The sequence below is a fragment of the Octopus bimaculoides genome, chromosome 9 (assembly GCF_046866305.1).
Source record: "Octopus bimaculoides isolate indiv1 chromosome 9, ASM4686630v1, whole genome shotgun sequence".
Lineage (NCBI taxonomy): Eukaryota > Metazoa > Mollusca > Cephalopoda > Octopoda > Octopodidae > Octopus > Octopus bimaculoides.
The window spans coordinates 36,662,706-36,684,133 of record NC_142936.1 but is presented as its reverse complement, the minus strand read 5'-3'; the positions used below and the strand labels follow the sequence as shown (position 1 = coordinate 36,684,133).

Below are 21,428 nucleotides of genomic sequence, written 5' to 3'. Positions count from 1 at the left end.
CAGGCGGTACTGGCAACGGCCACGCTCAAAATAGTGCATCTTATGTGCCACCCGCACAAGAGCCAGTCCAGGGGCACTGGCAACAATCTTACTTGGCTTGCCGGGTCTTCTCACGCACAGCACATTTCCAAAGGTCTCGGTCAGTAGTCATCGCCTCGGTGAGGCCCAATGTACGAAGGTCTTGCCTCACCACCTCAGCCCAGGTCTTCCTGGGCCTACCTCTTCCACGGGTTCCCTCAACTGTTAGTGTGTGGCACTTTTTCAGGCAGCTATCCTCATCCATTCTCACCACATGTCCATACCAGCGCAATCGTCTCTCTTGCACACCACAACTGATGCTTCTAATGTTCAGCTTTTCTCTCAAGATACTTACACTCTGACGGGTATTCACATTGACATTACACATCCAACGGAGCATACTGGCTTCATTCGTTGCGAGCTTACGCATGTCCTCAGCAGTTACAGCCCATGTTTCACTGCCATTTGCAATAATGCATTGACTAATTCTATACCTTATAAAAAAAAAAAAATTTTAAGTAGCTAATGACTGCCTCTGTAGAGTCATCAAACCTGCTAGAGATGAAATAACAGCCAAATATCTCTCTTGAATCAAGCTTATGTGACAGAAACAATAAAGTAGTTCTAGATACACTACATAAAGTGGTCGTGGTTGGATTGCCTTTGATCATAAGTCTGTACAAAGTTGATTTATTGATTTGCAGGTAGACAACAGCAACAACAAAGAAAAAACTGAATTTGAAGCCTTCATTCATGAATACACTCTAAACTTCTATCTAAATCCATCTCCACCCTTTCTCACCATATGTACCCCTCACTCTGCCCCACTGCCATTCACCCTATTCTTAACCCTTTACCAAATCCTGCTTCCATTTATGCATTTATCTTGCTTTTTATATATTTTTGTATTGTGTTTTAAGAGTGTGGGTATTGATTATGTCAACCCCAGAATTTTGTCTGATAATTTTTTTATCAAATCCATAAAAGAGTAGACTTGAATATGAAGGGAAGTAATTGCTGTAGATTCTTTTTTTTTCACTCCGCAATACACACGCGTTTGTGTGTGTGCGTGCGTGCGTCCTTTTCTTAGCTTCAGTTACACACTGTGGCCATGCTGGGGCATACATTTACATAGATATAGCTGTGTGGTTAAGAAGTTACATTTCAACCATGTAGTTTCAGGCTCAGTCTCACTATGTATCACTTGGACAGGTATCTTCTCCTTTAGCCCCAGACTAACACCTTATGAGTGGATTTGGTAGAAGGAAACTGAAAGTAACACATCATGTGTGTGTGTGTGTGTGTATATATATATATATAACTGAGAATGTGTGACTGTCTGTCGGTCTATGTGTGTGTGAATCCCTAAAACTTGAGAAATATCCAACCGATTTCATTCAAATTTTACACATGGTTTACTTGGGGTCCATGGAGTGTCATGGGCCAAAAGAATTTTCAACTTCTTGCCTAATGCAAGCCCAGAGCAATTGGTATTGCAATGCCAAAAGTGAAAAAATATGATCTATATTGTAATGTGATATGATAGTGTTTCACTTTTATTCCTGCACTTTTAATTCTAATGTGATAACATTAAAATCATCTTATTTCTATTATATTTGAAATAAATAATTTATATCCTAATGTGAACAACATTATGCATCGGCATCTTATTTGTCCATGACAGCTTTTTTTCAGCAATCATTTTCTTTACCTCCATCCCCAAGATGGAGCAATCATTTAGCTGAGCTTAAAGAACACATTTAGTTAGCAATGTAGGAACTAACTCCTGAAATGCTTCAAAATGTGTTTCAATGCAGGGATACAGACATGTTAAAAATTTTCAATAAAAGTTTGACATAGGATTTATAAATCTATTTGTTTTGGTATCACAATTAAGTAATAAGCATAAAATTCTGTCAGTTTCTTTTAAAATGTGCTCAATTTCATTGAAACTGATATTTCATTCTGGAATACCCTGTACGGTGTAGCATTGTTAGTTGTTGCGTTGGTCGAGTAGATATTAGAATTTATAAAAATTCTCGCCGTAAACATCCCATCTTTTTGTAAAGCATATTGTATCAAGGAGTATATTATCTAAAATGTATCTCTCATTTGTAGGCATGGCTGTGTGGTAGAGAAGCTTGTTTTCCAACCATGTCGCCTTGGGTTCAGTCCCAATTCTCTTTTATTACAGCTCTATGCGGACCAAAGCCTTGTGTATTATATAATTGCCATTACTGTATTGATATACAAAGTAACAAATACAACTCCGTTATTATTGTCATATAATAAACAAACAGAAGTTCGTGTATGAAACTGATCTTTTTTCTACTTCAATTATTATGTTTTTCTCTTATAAAATACATATATACAGGATGAGTAAATTATATATATAATAACACTTTGAATGTGGCTCCCAAGAAAGAGTAAATGTAATTACTCGATCAACGACAGGTATTACTGCTAGTATGTATATAAATATGTATGTGTGTGTGTGTGTGTACCTCATCTTGACATCACATGATATTTGTAAATGAGTGTCATGGTTATACAAGAGGTGTCTATCATTTCCAAATGTCCATAAAAATATATCCGGTTAAGGGGAAATATATTTCTTGGGCAACCTGAGGCTATGCTAGAAGACACCACCTATGTTTTCCAGCACAGTGCTATGATAATCAAAGACTTCCCCAAAGTGATCACAGGTCATTAGCCCTTTTAGTGCAGAAATCAGATATATCCATTTAAAATGTCATTACCCTTTACTGAAGGAAGCAGTTTTATACACAAATCTACTTTTTGTTGAGGAATATGATGTGAAACTATTTTTTTTTAGATATGCCAAGTTTAATGAGGCAACACAACTTGCAGAAAATACTAATTCTGTTATTTTGGTCAATATTTAACATCATTGCCGGAATAACTATGAAATTTAATTTTACAGTTAAAAGGTTAACAACCTCACCCAACACCAAACTATTCCACATGCTCTAATGAGTAAAGTCTAAACAGTTTGTGAACATTGACTTTAAGAATCATACTTGCTTCACAAGAAGTTCAAACACTCACCAAAGCCATAAGATTTGTTTGCAGTAGTCTGCTTGGCAGCATCTTTTGCAGCTTCTTCACCAATTAAATGCTTGTATTTGTCTTTATAGTTGTGGGTAGGGTTGGAAACAATTTTAGATTTTGAAGATTCAGCTTCCAACTGCAACTCAGCTTCCTGAAACAGTAAAATAAATCTTTACATGTTGAAATATAGAACTGGTAAACAACTGTTATCACCTATGCCCTTCCATAATTTGTAACCTACATCTCTGTAAGAAAAATTGCTTTCCAGTATTTCTTCAGGTCTGGCTCTTTATGTTCTGTGTTCAAATCCTGCTGGAGTCAACTTTGCTTTTCATATTTCCAGTCTCAATGATACTGAATCCCTCAAAAGTGCTAGCCTTAGCATGTTGGACAAAATGCTTAGTGGCATTTTTTCCAGCTCTTTACATTCAGAGTTCAAATTCTGTTGAGGTCAACTTTACTTTGCACCCTTTTCAGGGGTGATAAAACAAGCATCAGTTAAGCACTGGGTCAATGTATTCAACTAACCCCATCACCCAAAATTTCAGGCCTTGTGCTTATAGTAGAAAATAATTATTAGTATTAAAGCAGTAAGCTGGCAGAATCATTAGCATGCTGGAGAAAATATTTAACAGCTTTTCCTTCAGCTCTACATTATGGGTTCAAATCCAACTAAGGCCAACTTTGTCTTTCATCTTTTAGGGGTCAATAAAGTAAAGAACCAGTCAACTACTGAGATAGATGGAAACAACTTGCCCCATCTTCCTAAAAAATTGCTGGCCTTGTACCAAAATTTAGAAGCATTACAAAGGCAAGAAGCTGGCAGAATTATTACCATGTTGGACAAAATGTTTAGTGGCATTTTTTCCAGCTCTTTGTGTTCTGAGTTAAAATTCTTCTAAACTCAACTTTGCCTTTCGTCTATTTAGAGGTCAATAAAACAAAGTACCAGTCAAGTACTGGGTTCAATGTAATCCTAGCAACGTTTCCCAAAATTTCAGACCTTGTGGTTATGTAAAAAAAATTATTATTATTAGAGTGGTAAGGTAACAGAATCATTAGAGCACTGGAGAAAAGTCCTTGTTGTTGTTTACTTTCTAAGTTCAAACCCCAACAAAGTCAACTTTGTCTTTTATCCTTTTGAAGTTGATAAAACAAAGTACTGGTCAAGTACAGAAGTTAGAATGTGTGTCGTTAGCCAGTTGGAGGAGATGTGTTCCTGGGGCTATAAACGTCAGTAGCACTGTCCTGTACTGGACGCCACACTTGGTTGGCAATTATATGTTATGATTGCATACTGCTACTGTTTATATCTTGCTCAGAGATTTAATATAGTTTTAGGAGTATTTTTACAAAAAGGCAAACTGTTTAAATAAATAAGGCTGCTGACCTTTTGTTTAGCAATCTCTTTAGCCTTTTCAGGATCCCATTCTTCGCCCCTTCGGTAAGCTAGAACTTCTTCATCAGATGGAGTAAATTCCTAGATTTTGTATAAAACCAGGTAAAAATAGTAACAAAAAATAACAAGAAGGTTGATGATATTGAAACATAACAATAGTCAATAGATAAGCAATATTAAAGTAGTGAACACACAAAATGTTGGTGGGGGGCATTTCTGAGGAACCTAAAATGAGAGAGAGAGAGAGAGAGATTTTGGTAACACTATATTGCCCAGTCCCTTATCAGTGTTAAATCTGAACAACAAAGAAGTATTATCATATTCTAAGCCTAGAAATGACTGAATTTTGCATTAAATTTAACACTCAGAAAATACTTATTCATAAGCAAACAAAGGTTTCTTAAATTTTGCAATTTTCATTGGTTGGTGGGAGAGGCCATGTTGTTAGCTGAGAGGATTAGTAACAACTGTAAAAGTAGTGGAAAGAGGGAAGACAACATATTTATGGGTTTGAGGTTTTGATGAGTGACTTCATACCAATCAGTCATATGATCGTTCTGTGGTAGCAGTCCAAGATGTCAGAATGTGTGGCCTATATTTTGGGTACCTTTTGACCTTTCTAATGAGTTAGTAGTTGTTGGGTTGGAACGGACACGGTATTCTATGGCTCTGAAGAGTGAGAGTAATAAGAGTAAGGTCAGTGTTTGTGTTGAGAATATACTTTGTTAAGAATCATCTAAATGATGCAGTTAATGTTGAGGGATCTTGTTGCATGCTATTAATGTAAGGGGTGGGGTTCTTCAAATGTATAACAATTCTGACTTTCTGCTATTGAAGGGGACAAAATTGGCATAGCCACACTAATGGATGTTTTTGAACTCCCTCTTTATAAAGTCAGTGTGGGTTTTGTGTGAGAAGTCTGAATTGTATGTGGATGATACATAAAAGCAGAAAGTTATGGAGGAGAATGAAGGGTTCTGTTATCTGTGTAGGAGTGGATGTTGTTGGATGCAATAAGTAGGTTGCTGAAGTAGAGGAGTGTGGGTGAGGTGGACATTATAACAAAGCCCAGGAACATATCGAAGTTGATAGGGACGTGGGTCAGAGAGAACACCATTAGCACACACCTTGATGATACAATAGGATTCTAAGTCACCAATCCAAAAAATGAACAGATGGAGCCTGTTTTCAGACAGTTTTGCCAGGGGATTTTGCATTCTAGACATAGTCAAAGTTTTGCTAATGTTGAGGGTAACAACACTGTTTTCACTCAATTTTTCTAAGACAAGAACCCATGTGAGTGAAACAGGAGAATAAGAGAGTAAAATAGCTTTATGAAAGGTGACTTTCATTAATCAGGTCTAGTGAAGAGTAGGCCTTCAGTAGATCTGTCTTTATGAAAGCCATTTTGTGTCAATTAAAGAGGGAGAGGGATTCAAGGCATTAGAGGAGATTGTTGTTAATGGCTGTCTCCATCAACCATTGAGATGTTGGGAGTGCGATAGGATGACAGTTGACAGGGTCAGAGGAGCAGCTTAATGGTCATTCCTTAATCTTATGAGAGGAAAATGCCAAAATTGAAAGCTTGGCTAAGCTCTAAGGATTCTTTACATTTGGACATTATTACATACAGACAATTATGTTTGCTGGTTGCTACAGAATTACTAACATTTTAATAATTTATAAATATTCAAAAATATTGTTTCTTTTATATCAGACGCAATCCTTAAAGTAGCCAATAAATAATTTTTCCTGGATAACGAAAGTTTAGGTGTTAGAGACACACGTTACCTTTTTCCATAACATAACATATCTGTCTTGTTCCTCTAGACCAAATGAAAATGATGTAAGCCCTGCAACATCAGCTACTTCATGGCTGCAATACAAACGTAGGAAATATTTGTCTCATATTTAAAATATCTCATGTTACAATAAATTTTTAAATAATTAAAAACACAAAGCAATTATATCATTAGTATACATTAACATCCTTGCTGATGCTGAAAGGATCTGACAGCATCCCCCCTTTGCTTGTTGCAGTGTTTTGTCATCTCTCATCACACAGCTAGAGACCAAATGACCAGTTATTGCTGCTGTTGCTAATGCCATTGTCTGGGATAGTTTTTAAAACTGGAAGGCTTCATAACACTGTCACCAGTATGAACTGGGCATATTTTATTGTACCACCAGCATTAAAGAAGTTGCCTGCAGCAACACTGAGCAGTCTTTTCTACTTTGTATCAGTTTTACTTCATAACAACTGGTCTGCTTTTCTTATCACACAAAAGTATCTTATTTGAAGTTTTCACATTTAAATCCAAACATTCAAGCACAATTTTAAACAAGAACGGTTTTTTAAGCTATGTTCCAAACATCATTTTTACAGTTAAAACATTAGTTACGTTATTAAAACACTCAAAAAGTCATGATTATCTTCAAAATTAATTAAGAATTAATAAATAGTGTAGTTCAGTAGAAATATGATTCTGAAACGGTTAAAGAATAAAGAAGGGCACAATACATACATAATGGCACGGAATACTTTGTCCATTGGTTCCCATTTGTATTTCTGTTTATTACTGTCTGTTACAAATGCATGGATTCTCTTTTCAGTCTGTAAAAATGACAGAAATTTATTTTAAAACTGTTGAAATGTTTGAGACGAATTGCTGTAAAAAAGACAGTAAAATTTCTTCCTTACTGCTAACTCTGATTTTTATAATATTATAACTAAATTAATATTATACAGTATCATAGCTACATTAATATTATACAGTATCATAGCTACATTAATATTATACAATATCATAGCTAAATTAATATTATACAATATCATACCTACATTAATATTATATAATATTACAGCTACATTAATATTAAATATTTTATTATAGCTACATTACAGACTACATTAGTGAAGGCACATGGCTTAGTGGTTAGGGTATTCGAATTGCGATATTAAGATGGTGAGTTTGATTCCTGGTAGCGTACTGTTTTCTTGAGTAAGTCACTTTATTTCATGTTGCTCCAGTCCACTCAGCTGGCAAAGATGAGTAGTACCTGTATTTCAAAGGGCCAGCCTTGGCAAATTCTGTGTCATGCTGAATTTCCCTGAGAACTACATTAATTTCATGAGCAGGCTGTTGTGTTGATCAGATTAACTGGAATCCTTGTCATCATAACCGGTGGAGTGCCAGTTAGTTACATTACATTAGTTTTGTGTACAAGTGTCATAAGGTGTCTTATTCCAAGATCTGCATATAATCCCTCAGTGGACTTGGAGTAGAATCATCAGTCCTAAACAAAAATAGTCATGTCCTTATCTGCTAAAGCATGCATTTTCGAAAATTATAATCATACTTCAAAATAACCAAATCTCCAGGCCCTAATCAGCCCTACAGTGTGTACCAGATATACGATAGGAACCTAAACCTAGTCATTCATTTATCAAAATAGTTTATAGTATTTCCATCTCTGCTGCAGTAAAATAACCTTTTCCATGGGAAGGTGGGGGAAGAGTCTATGAAAAGCTTTAAAAAAATGAAAAAAAAATCTCAAATTTTATGTCCTTACAGGGTAAGGAGAATCTAAAGGCACAAAACATTTAACAGATGGTGATGAAGGCGACAATGGTAGAAGTGGAGATAAATGATTTATGGTCAATAGATGACGACGACGACTATGATGATGATTACTACTACAAAACTGAACAAATAGAAATCTTGGTTACAAAAAGAAGTTAAACATGCTTCAGTTTCAAAATCTCGTATTTCATTTATCAGATCATTCTAATAAACAAAGATCCTGATTTGACGCAGCATATTCATATATGGGTCAATGTTTCATACATCATCATCATTATTTAAAGTCCACTTTTCCATGCTGGCATGGGTCAGATGGTTTGATAGCATCTGATGGGTCCAAGAACTTCATTGTGCTTCATTGTGGCTAAGGTTTCTATGGCTGGATGCTCTTTTGAATGCCAACTACTTTACAGCATGTATTGGGTAATTTTCTTGTGTCACCAGTAATAGTGGAGTTGCCATGCAGCTTGCAAGACTATAAACCCTGTGAAAGGAGGCTTTATGCTAAGAGACAAGAGGTTACAGTATGAGGGAAAGGGCCAGAGCAGAACAGATATCTTGCTGTAGAGGAGCTACATAGTTATTCACATTTTAGAAGAAAGGGTGAGAGCAATCAGACTGGAGCTGGAAAGAGATAAAGATAGAGATGCAGTGTCAGGTGTGGACCCTCAAAGTATGAGGTAAGTAGAAATTAGTGGGGATAGTAGTGTGTGTGTGGTGGTGGTGGTGGTGGTGGTGGTGGGGGGCTAGAGTTTGCAGAAGTGTATGGAAGAATGAGAGATGGCAAATGGATAAAGTACTGACTGTAATGAATGAAGAACAAGTGCTGACAGATGATAAATAGGGAAAGTAGGGAAGTAGTGACAAATGGATAGGGTTCAAAGGTAGCTGCAGTGAATGAGGAATAATGAGTTTGTGGGAGTGACCAATGATGCATGGGAGTAAAGAGCAGCAGAATAGAAATGATGACACTGTAGGCAGGGGAGGGGAGGGGGGTGAGAGAGAGAGAGAGAGAGAGAGATGGAGTGTGGTTGGATAGGTTGCAGGAGTGTGTGTGAAGAGGGAGATGCAGGCAAAGTACATGGAAAGGGGGAGATAAAATGGTAGTGGAGAAAGAGAGATAATTTGGTGGCTCAGAGGTGGGGAGGGGATCAATGTAAAATGTGAGTGGAGAGGACAGTATTAAGGATGGGGTATGGATATCAATTGAAATGGTTCCATCCAAAGCTGGAAGTTAGGTGATTAACTGGTAGAAAGTATTGTTGGTTAAAATCTGATATAGTTTGGGTTTGATCCATAATATGAAACCATTGTTACCACAACTATGATAAATAAATTCGAGAAAATCCCTTAGATAAGGACAAACAATCTAGAGAGAACTTATTAAGGGTAAAGCTCTACAGCAGTGTTTCTCAACCAGAGTCCTCGTGCAAGCAAAATGGTAAATTTATATTATGGGTCCATGAAAAAGTTTTGCTTTAGTGCATTTATTGCATTTTACATAGTTCAACTTACACGAGTTAATGTTTGAAAATAAAATAGGAATTCTGAAAGAAGTATCTATAAAACTAGTTTTTAAACACCGAGAAGTTATGGGGGTTCACCAGAGTAAAATAGTAATCAAAGGGGTCCATAGGTTAAAAAAAAAAAATGGTTGAGAACCTCTGCTCTACAATGTAAAAGTTTATAAGAAAACTAGAGATGGATGTATGGTGGTGATGAAATAGCGAATACATTGTACATGTAAGTGCTAATGAAAGCCCTGACTTTAACGAGCTTTTCTGCAAGTAATCACACAAAAATTAACAAATAGATATAATGAGAAGTTCTGCTTGATGAAAATTAGATTTTTATATTAAAATCTGTTGAGAAACTGCAGAAGTTCAAATCTAGAAAAGTCAGTCTTCTCTGAGACAAAAGATTTGAATCATCATTATGTCTCATCTTCGACTATGTAACAAGGGACACAAAAGTGCAATAACAGCTGAAAACTGACCTTGTTTAACATGTAAGAAGGAAATTGGTTGGAACTGAAGAATATGTAAATAGTGAAAATAGTGTCTAAATAAAGAATATCATAGGATCTCTGGCAGATTAACAACATTAAAATATAACAGATGCACTGGAATATTTTACAGTATGAGAAATCTTAAAGTAGAGGGTTTCTCAGAAAGAAACAAATTTTTCACCTAGATGACATAGTTGAACTATGGAACTAGTAATAGCTTAATATTTAAGGCTTGAAATGTTTAGAAGCAGTTCGGAGAATTCTTATCTCTATTGATAACAAATTAACTTTTCTATCTTTGCATGAAAGACAAATTGTAGAGTATTGTGTGAACTATATGTGAAACTGCATGGCAGTGAAATACAGTGAATGCAGAAATTTTTAATTTGGTAGGAATGAATTGGTTATGGTTTGTTTCATCAACACCATCATGTGATTGTGCTTATTGCATGGATCACCATGACTTGTTCTCACCAGTCAGTTCGGTCTGCCATTGCACATGGAACAGCTTCTCAGGTGCATTTGGAGTCCTTTACCAGCATTTGTGTACTCATGTTTCAGTTCCCAGAGAAGAATGTTGCAGATCATCTTACCCTTTTCTCTCCAGCAAATCTTGTTCTTTCTCTGATGATGTGTGATATTGGTGGTAAATTACAAAGAGAAGTTCTTTCATAGGGCATTGCCTTCAGATGTCCAAGGCAGCTCAAAGCATTCTTGTCTAAGTTCCGTCAATGTTCTTTTCAAGACATTTTGTTTGAGTCCTCATTGTACATCCATATGACAAAGCGGATAGTCTATTTAATACTACTCAATTTCTAAAAAAGCAGTTGGGGCTTATATGCATTGGTCAATGTTTGCAGGAGAGATGACTGGAACTGATCAACAACAGAAACAGAGGAGACATTCTAGATGAAAAAGTACTGTAAGTTGGTGATAGAAAGTATCACTAGAAATGATAAACCAAGGAAGACTTGAGAAGTAATTAGGTCAGATTTATCTAAGAACATTGGATCTGGCTAGATAAAGAGTCTCTCAATAAAATTAAATAAAATTAAATGAAATAAAACAAATGCTACTTAATATTTCCAAAATAATTAATTTTTGTATTTTTATACATAAGAATAAATTTTCTCTCTAAAATGGTCTTTGCTTCATTTAACGTTTTATCAAAATTAGGATGATAGGTGTTGTCTATGAAATAAAGGTATGGATTCCACACCAGCGTGATGGAAGAATGCAGATCCATCCAACTTGTGCTGAGAGAAAACAATGGCGAAGATTATATCAGTGCTATGGTTCTAATGTCGTGAAGATTGCTGAGAAGACATACTTAAGGTAGTCATGAAGGAAAAGTAAATATCTGTGGAATAAAATAAGATTGTTTCTTGAACTATTTCTTTTATCTTTTGCTTATTTCAGTCACAGAGCTGTGGCCATACTGGAGTACCACTTTGAAGGGTTTACTCAAACAAATCAACCTCAGTACTTATTTTTTAAGCCTGATACTTATTCTATCAGTCTCTTTTACTGAACCACTGTTGCACAGGGGACTGAACCCAAGACAACATGGTTGGGAAGAAAGCTCTTAACTACACAGTTACACCTGCACCTCATTATAAAGATTTTAATTACAGATAATACGAGTTAAATGAGTGGGCTGATAAAGTAGTAAAGTACAATCCCACGAAATTTGAATTCAAATATGTTACCGGTATTCTATTTCATACTCAGGTAGATCAATTAATTCATTGTGTCATTGCATCCCAAGTTATCTTCAGATGCGAGAAAGAATCAGTAGGAATAGTTATTAATAAATCATCTCTCTGAAGCAATAAACTATTTATTACATTAGTGCATTATCTAAATAAATATTTATCTCCTATTTATATTATAACTAACCTACTTAATGTTGAATGTCAAGTGGTTTATTATCAACAGATTGCGATGATAACAGAGATTGTGTCTTGTACAATGCAACATGGTAAGAGCAACGTTAGAGAAGTATGATTTCTTGGAAAGACAGTTACACAGTTAAAGTGGAACAAACTGGTTTCTAGTGCTTTAACCATCATTGGTTGCTTGTGAGAGGTCATATTAAATAAAAATATGACGATATACAAAAATTGAATAAAGAACATTTAGCAATTACCAATGACAATGGGAACTAAATTTTCTGAACAGCAGAATAAAAATTTATTTTAAACAGTCTATATATAAACTAAACTGCTTACATATAAAGTAGAAAACATAGAAAAGATAGAAGCAGTGCAGTGTACAAGTAGCATATTGTTCATTCATTCATTTTATGCCTGTTCTTCTCTGCTAGCATAGAATACCCTACCTATCATTAATGTCTTCAAAGGTGCAAAGCCAGTGGATGGGGAAAATGACAGCAATGTCACTGCTTGTAACTGAGAGATTATCAGAGAAACACAAATGTAAACAAACATACAGATATATACACCCATCATGATCATCATCAATTAGCATTTCCTAAGCTGACATGGACTAAACAGTTTAACAGTATCCAGCAAGTCACAGGGCTGTGATGTGCCACAATGTCACATATATAACAAGTAAAAGAATGGCAGTATTGGTATCAAATTCATTCCTTGGTTACAACTGTTTCAACATATGGGTTAACCCTTTAGCATCTACATTGGCTATATCTGACCCATATATTCTACTTGTTTTATGCTCAAACCAACTAGAACCTGCTTCTCACACCTACCCTCCGATGTCATTCTAAAAATTAACAATCACATCACTGAAATCTCAAAGCTACAAGATAAAACACATTTAATTTAAAACAATGTGAATAAATAGGCATTACATTTGAGAGGGTAATCTGAATGCTAAAGGATTAAATAGATCATTTAACAAGTTGGAAAACATGAATATGAGCAAAGATTATATAACAGTGATGATATAATATTGATTATATATTGTAAAATCCATAGACATTTCATCATGACCTAACAGATATATCAATATTATTTATTAATAAGAGCATAATGAAATGACAATAAATTTTACATTATATAATCGATGTAACATAACTAATGTTCATATTCATGTTTTCTAACTTGTTACACGAGTTATTTAATCCATATGTTGTTGAAACAGCTATAACCAAGGAATAAATGTCATACCAGTACCTACTTTCTTTAGCTTGTTATTTCATACTGTGTGACTGAAGAAAACCTCCTGGACTTTCAGTTTGTGTAAAACACAAACTTCTACTGAAGCATTCTTCTATCCAATACATTCTGTGAGCTAGTATTTGCAAGCATGCTGACTGAGGTAACTGCCTGGATTCCTGGTTCCCCTTTCATTTATTTTATGCATATATGTGTTGAATTCAATCCTACTGCATGGCACCTTGGGCATGTGTCTTTTACTGTAGTGTCAGGCCAATCAAAGCCTTGTGAGTGGATTTGATAGATGGAAACTGAAAGAAGCCTGTCATATATATTGGGGCATCCCATAAATAATGTGGTTTTTTATTTCTCAAAATTAAGATAAATAAAGTTCTTTTTTAATCTAAAATATACTCTCCTTCATTTTCTACAATGCTCTGCTATCTATCTGGTAGACTTCCAAAATTCACTTGTCCGAAATGAAAATTACTTCTCCAGTACTGTTATGACCTTGTCTACAGAATTCATAATTTTTCCGTCCAAATGATTTTGAAGACTACGGAATAAATAATAATCAGATAGGGCATCGTTTCCCATTCAAGTTGTTCCAGCCTTTGGAATGTCATCCTTGCATTATCCTGATGGAAGAACACCTTTTGTCTTGAAACCAAAGATGGTCATTTTCTTCTAGTGCTGACTTAAGCTGCTCAAGCTGCTCACAGTAGATCTCCTTTGTTATTGTTTGGTTTGGGTTTAAAAGTTCAAAGTGGAATAAACCTTTCATATCCCACCAAACACCTTACATGGGTGAAGACCTTCTTTAGCCTGGGGTGCCAGTTCCTCCCTTTGCTAGTCACTGTCTTCGGTGCTTGACATTTTCATAGGGAATCCAATTCTTGTCACAAGTCAGTATTCAGTCCAAAAAAGGTTCATTCATGAGATGCGACAGCAAAGAAGCAAATACATTCACTCGCTGCATGTGATTAAACTCAGAAAGTTTGTGAAGAACCCATTGACCCAATTTGCTGACTTTTTCAACGGCATGCAGGTGTCAATGAATGGCCAATCCAGACTTCTCTGCTAGTTCCTCAACAGTTATAATGGGATTTTGTTCCACCAGGGTTTACAGGAGTCCTCAAGCTCTACAGATCTTCCAGGATGAGGCTCGTCTTCTAGGCTGTAGTTTCTGGCACAGAATTTCTGGAACCAGCATTGACACTGACTTATGCTTACTGTCTGATTCCCATATACTGCATTAATATTCTTCACACTGTCTGTTGCATTATCTTTATTGAACTCATAAAGCAAAATATGCCAAATATGTTGCTTTGTCACTTCTATTACAGCTTTGAAAAAATAACTGTTAAAATCGAACTGCACTCTTCAAAACTTACATTGAGAATAAATACAAGGTAAAATTACTACCTGCCTTTATAGCAAGTTGACGCAAGTATTTTATCCTGTTCCCCTCTGACTTTTAGTCCATGCAATTGAAAAAACTGCATTATTTATGGGATAACCCAATATATGTGTGTGTGTGTGTGTCTTTGTGTCCATGTTTGTTCCCCCATCACTGCCTGACAACTGGTGTTGGTGTGTCTATGTCCCCTGTAACTTAGCAGTTTTGCAAGAGACTGATAGGATAAGTACTAGGCTTACAAAGAGTAAGTCTTGGGGTCGATTTCTTCGACTAAAAGCCCTTCAAGGCAGTGCTCTCACATGACTGCAGTGAAATGACTGAAACAAGTAAAAGAATAAAATCATCATCATTATTTAACATCTGTTGTCCAGTTTAGCATGGGTTGGATGGTTTGACCAGAGCTGGTAAACTGAGGGGCTGCACCAGACTCCAGTCTGATTTGGCATGGTTTCTATAGCTGGATGCCCTTCCTATCACCAATCACTCTGAGAGTGTAATGGGTGTTTTTATGTGCCACCGGCACGGGTGCCGGTTGCATGACACCAGTATCTGCCATGACTATGATTTCACATGGCTTGATGGGTCTTCCACTCGTGTATGGCATATTGCTGAAGGTCATTTGTCATTGCTTTCATGAGGGCCGATGCTCAAAAAGTCCTTTTGTGCCACCAGCACAGGTGCTAGTTATGCAACACTTGCATTGGCCATATTACCTCTGTGAGGCCCAATGCTAGATAGGTGCTTTTTACATGCCAGTTACAGGACACTGGCATTGGCCATGACTACGATTTCACTTGGCTTGACGGGTCTTCTCAAGCAGGGCATATTGCCAATGGTCTTGGTCACTAGTCACTGCCTCCATGAGACCCAACATTTGAAGACCATACTTCATCTTGTCCCATGTCTTCTCGAGTCTACACCTTCCACAGGTTCCCGCCACAGTTAGAGATCGGTACTTCTTTACACAGCTGTTCTCATCCATTCCCACCACATGACCATACCAGTGCAGTCGTCTCTCTTGCAAACCACACCTAATGCCTTTTATGCCCAACTTTTCTCTCGAAATGCTTACATTCTGTCATACATGCACACTGACATTGCACATCCAGCAAAGCATGCTAGCTTCATTTCTTTCACGCCTACACGTCCTTGGCAGTGACAGCCCATGTTTCACTGCTGTGTAGTATAGCTGTTCATATGCAGGCATCATACAGTCTGCCTTTCACTCTGAGGAAGAGGCCCTTTGTTGCCAACAGAGGTAGGAGCTCTCTGAACTTTGCCCAGCCTATTCTTATTCTCACAGCTATGCTCTCAGAGCAACCTCCTCTGCTACTGACTTGGTCACCTAGATAACAGAAGCAATCAACTACCTCTAGCTTATCCAACTGGCATTTGTCTATTGGAGTCTATTTTCTGTACATTAGTGTTTATTGTACCTGTACATCTTCCACACACAAAAACTATTTTCCCAGTTAACCTTCCTCTGATATTGCTGCACCTCCTATGTGTCCATAGCCTGCACTGGGCACATCTTAAGGAATTTCTACCTACACCTTTCCTACAGATCGAGCAGGGCCATCTACCTGAAAGCATTTGTGGTTTGTCTGTTTTCCTACTCACTAAGACTTTGGTTTTTGGTAGGTTAACTCTAAGGTCCTTCGATTCTAGACCTTACTTCTACATCTGAAATAATAACAATAATCCTTGGATAGAATTTATAAACATTTAATGCATCACTATACGTGTTTCCACAAATCACGTGTTTGTGTGATCTTAAGACATGATTCGTGGAAACGCGTGTAGCAATATATTTATAAATTCCATCCAAGGATTATTGTTATTACTACTATCTATATATATAAAAATGAGAATGTGTGTCTGTCTGTCTGTCTGTCTGTGTGTGTGTTTCCCTAAAACTCGAGAACTACACAACCAATTTCATTCAAATTTTACACATGTCTTACTTAGGGTTCCGGTTGTGTTTTAGTCAAAAAAATTTTTTAACTTCTTGCATAGTTCGAGCCCACAGCAACATCATATCACCTCCACTATTTAAGTATTACGTGTCAAAAGTGAAACAAAAACACTCATGTCAAATACTTTCACTTTAAAAATGAAACTATTCTACTAACTGAAACAATCACATTTCTATACTGTAATGACAGATACTTTCACTTTAATGGTGTGTGTGTGTGTATATATATATATATATATATATATATATATATATATATATATATATATATATATATATATGTTGTTGTACTTGAGGATGGTCATATTGCCAGTTTAGCCAATAAAAACACACGCACTGTATATTTGGTGTTAATTTGCTTCAGCTTTATATTACATTAATCTTAATCTTATTTCGGCCAGAGTTCTTTCGTCACACTTCTGTGACCTCATCAGTGGTCCTATGTTTCCTTCCTTCTTATGTGTGTCTCACCTTGCTAAATATCAGCCATTTTGTATTTTGTATTCCTATTGTATGTGTCTACGCATGCGTGTCTTTCAATGTGTTTGTGTCTTTTGTAAGTGCATGTGTGTATGGGGAGTGTCTGTATCACCTATATACTCTGTTAATACGTATTCGTTTGTATTTGTTTTTATTTATTTATTTGTTCATGTGTGTGAGAGATGTATATGTACACGTATATGTATAGATATATATATATAGATATAGATCTATATGCATACATGTATATGTATACATATGTGTAGATGTATATATATATAGGTGTACATCTAATATGTACACATATATAAATGCATACAGATATCTATACATATATACACCCATACACACACACATATATATGCACACAAACACACACATTAGTCATTTGTTTTCTTATCCAAAACTACGTCAAAAGTATTGAATGGATCTTTAAGAAATTTGGAAATTATATTCTATGCATAATGGCCATAACCCCCATGAAAATTCATATATTTTTGATGTTGATGAAATTTTAACCATACAGATTACACACAAATAAAGTAATATTTCTAAAAATTTTTCTTCTTAGAAGTTACAAAGACCCCTTCATGGGGATTTCACACCCACAATTTAGTCATTTTTCCTAAGCAAAGACGAATACAGTTGTACCATTGGTAGCTATAGGGTCACCCGAACATAACAGATGAGCATTATTTGTAATTTAACGGTACAACAGTGTAAGACTACCCTTTCAGATATACTTACATTGTGATTTCTGCAATGTGGTGCATAAATTGTCAAGTAAATGAAACTCATCTTTGCCTCCACTGATTCACTTGCAAAGTGATGAGTAAAATTATTTCGTTGCAGACCTCCTTTGAGTCTTTTTATTACCACTGTGACACATATAGTCCCCAGTTGGTAACATTGATTTCAAGGCCTTCCCAGATGAGTGACTGGTTGTTCTAAGACATTTATTGATTGTAAATATTTTCTGCCCAGTTACCTATCGGTAGAGTGGTCATTTGCAAACTCCAGAGGCGACACTTTCATTTCCCTTTACTCCAAATGTCACACATTGTTGTTTCTATTGAGTCATGCCCTTCCAATTGCTATAGATCCATAATGCATCTTAAAGCTGTACCTGTCACCTGTATGGTGAGGAATCCTACATTGGGGAGTAATAACGACTAGGCTACGGTAGCTGACTGATTATCGTGATCATTCGTCTTTGGCTTTCCTGTAGCTTTGCTCTCTTTTACAAACCCAGTGAACATACATATATTTCCTATTTTAAAGAAATTCAAACAATACATATTACACACAAGTTAAAAAGATTCCCAACAATTAAACTTCTCTGGTTGACATTAATACACCCATCACCAATAGGGGCCTTAACTCCCACAATTTTCAGCTCCATGAGCTCCATTTTTCAGGAGCAAAATTCTTTTAAGGTCCATGTAGTGTCTTAGGCCAAAAAAGTTTTTAACTTCCTGCATAGTTCGAGCCCACAGCAATATCTTATCTCCTCCACTATTTCAGTATTATGTGTCAAAAATGAAACAATAACATCACTCTACTGTAATGTCAGATACTTTCACTCTAACACTGAAACTATTCCACTATTTCAGTATTACCTGTCAAAAGTGAAACAATAACATGTCGCTACTGTAATTTCAAATATTTTCACTTTAATATTTTCAATTTCATACTGAAACTATTAAAGTGAGACTATACTCTCACATATATAGGGGCATACTATAAGACCCAAGTAAAAACATTCCCAACAATTCAACTTCTCTGGTTGACATAGGGGCCTTCATTCCCACATTTTAGAGCTCCATGAGCTCCATTTTGCAGGAGCAAAATCTTTTTTACAGGTTCCAGAAGACTGAAATTTTGGAATATGCGCATAAAGATCAATAGTATGGGATACATGTCTCATGATTAGAATTTTTTTAGGGTGTGTAAAGAGGGAAAGAACCCTCATGTGCAATTTTGATGAAATTTGAATCATATGTATTCCAGTTCCTTACAGAAAATATAACAGAAAAGTCTCATTTTTCAATTGCATGTAACACGGGCAACGCCGGGTATCTCTGCTAGTATATATATATATATATATGATAGATAGAGAGAGATTCTTTTATCAAATCCACTCACATGGTTTTGGTTGACCCCAAAGCTACAGTAGAAAACACTTGCTCAAGTTAGCATGCGGTGAGACTGAAACCAAGTTGTTGAGAAGCTAACTTCCCAACAACCATGCCTGTGCATATTGTTGTATGTATGTGTGCATGCATACATACAAGTACACCACTGCTTTATTGTGCAAGAGAATTTGATTATAAGTAGGCCAATGAGAAATTAGAATCAAATAATTCAAAGTGATGTGAAGCCAGTTCAAAAACAGTTACTTTACTTTGGAAAACATAAGAGGGAAACGATGGAGACAGATAATCAGTATATATTATATACATGTTCAGTATTTTGAGGACATACATCATTAATGATGGTTGTTCTCATTTATGAAAACAGGAAGGAAAGATGAGGGTGGGTGGTAAACAAAGATTTTAGAAACGTTTTAACTCTCACCTGAGCCCGAAATTGTTCTAACCTGTTCTTTTCGTCTTCCTGCTTTTTCTTCAGCAAAGCATTTTGTTCTGTAGGAAAATAAACATTAGAATCAGTCATTTGAAGAATTCCTACATATTTCAAAACGCTTTCTTTTCATATTATCTTTGTCTTCTGATAGCAAATCCACACCAATCACAGCTTACTGCATAAGATACATATCTTTTGAGGCTATATTCATAGGAAATTTAATTATTGAGGAAAACCATGCATGTGTGTGTGTCGGGGTGATCATGACTGGAATACCTGTGATCAAAAGTCGGCTCGGACAGGGCTGTGACGGCAAACCTACGACAAGTGTCAACATTGACACGTGAGTTTTTAACTGAAACGCGATGGACTTTAAAAAAAAATCTCCCTGCAATACCGTATAATAATAATAAAGAAAAAACAATCAATAAGTATATACCTACAACTAAAAATAAGTATGTCACTCCAATAGCTGGATTATTAAAGAAACCAGAATTTCGAAAAGCCAGGTTGAGAAGTTCACCACTAACAACAACAATACCTTACCAAGTATCGAAAGAGAATTTTTGGAATTAAAAAAACACAGTTGAAATCATTTACTTTTCTTTTTTTTTGTCTGATAAGACAGCGAAATTCTAGTCACAACAGGGAAATGAAAAAAAAAGTAAAGCTAAGGACGTAGATTGCTAAAGCACTGCCTACCAGTTTAATAATGCTGATGAAGTTATTATTGATTAAAGCATACGTATTTGTATATTTAAATTCAGTACGAATGTACATAGTCTTCAGACAAGAGGATTAAAAACAAAAACAGGCAGTTTGCAAGCGTGTGTGAGCGTGCGTATATGTGTGTATATATATATAATATATATATCCGATATGTTCGGATTTTTATAATTGCTTTCCAAACCATACAAATTATTTTCGGCACAGATGTATTTTTACATGATGGTGGGTACTGAGAAAAGTCTAGTGGTTGGAAAGCATTTAAAACGATCCCATGTTTCAACTATTGAATCTCCAAATACGTTTTGTGCGTGTGTAGATATATATATATGCATATGTGCGTGAAATATTACATAATCGAAGTTATTGACTCCATATTTTATCAAAACTTGAATATAGGTGAAGCGTTTACAGTGTTTTGATAGATATATGTACATTCACACACATATACTATGCATGTTTTATATAAATATACATATTACTATTCATTATAATTACACACCCAAACACTAGATAAATGTACTATATAATTATACACATAAGTATACAGTAAACACGCCAGCATATATACATCAACACTATACTATACAAATTTATTTTGTCTGGGAAGGAAAAAGTGGGAGACAAATTAGCATTATAAATGCCAATGATCTAACTATAGTTAGCTTATATATATATATATATATTATATTATATTATATAGAATACATTAGATGAATTCGTGCAAATTTTCCTAACAATGTGTGGTTATACAATTATAAACAGTAATTTCAATTAACCTCTTAAACTGATACTAACCTTTAACTCTTTTTTTAGCTTCATCTCCTATAGATGGCGGTGGTTCCATGGAACCAAGTATTGAACCTAACAAATCCATTTTAAGTAGTCTTTTTAAAAAAAAAAGAAACAAAATATGTAGCAAGTGATGTGAGGTTATTTAGAAATGGAAGCTCCTTGGAAGATTTAGCGGTCAACAAAGAAAAGCATGTCCGACTGCACCGTATTTCAGCGTATTTCAGA

At 35.7% G+C, this 21,428-nt stretch overlaps 1 protein-coding gene across 1 annotated transcript in view; it reads right to left on the bottom strand.

The window, feature by feature from the left end:
* The window catches only part of LOC106874404 (sperm-associated antigen 7 homolog), a 28,851-nt gene extending 7,446 nt beyond the window's left edge, over window positions 1-21,405 (bottom strand). The window contains exons 1-6 of the mRNA XM_014922131.3: window positions 21,207-21,405; window positions 19,674-19,741; window positions 7,015-7,103; window positions 6,281-6,365; window positions 4,481-4,570; window positions 3,088-3,241 (exon numbers count right to left, since the gene is read on the bottom strand). Of these exons, the coding sequence (XP_014777617.1) occupies window positions 3,088-3,241; window positions 4,481-4,570; window positions 6,281-6,365; window positions 7,015-7,103; window positions 19,674-19,741; window positions 21,207-21,285 (565 nt within the window). The 5' untranslated portion in view covers window positions 21,286-21,405. The remainder of the gene's footprint in view (window positions 1-3,087; window positions 3,242-4,480; window positions 4,571-6,280; window positions 6,366-7,014; window positions 7,104-19,673; window positions 19,742-21,206) is intronic.
* Window positions 21,406-21,428: the final 23 nt, after the last annotated feature.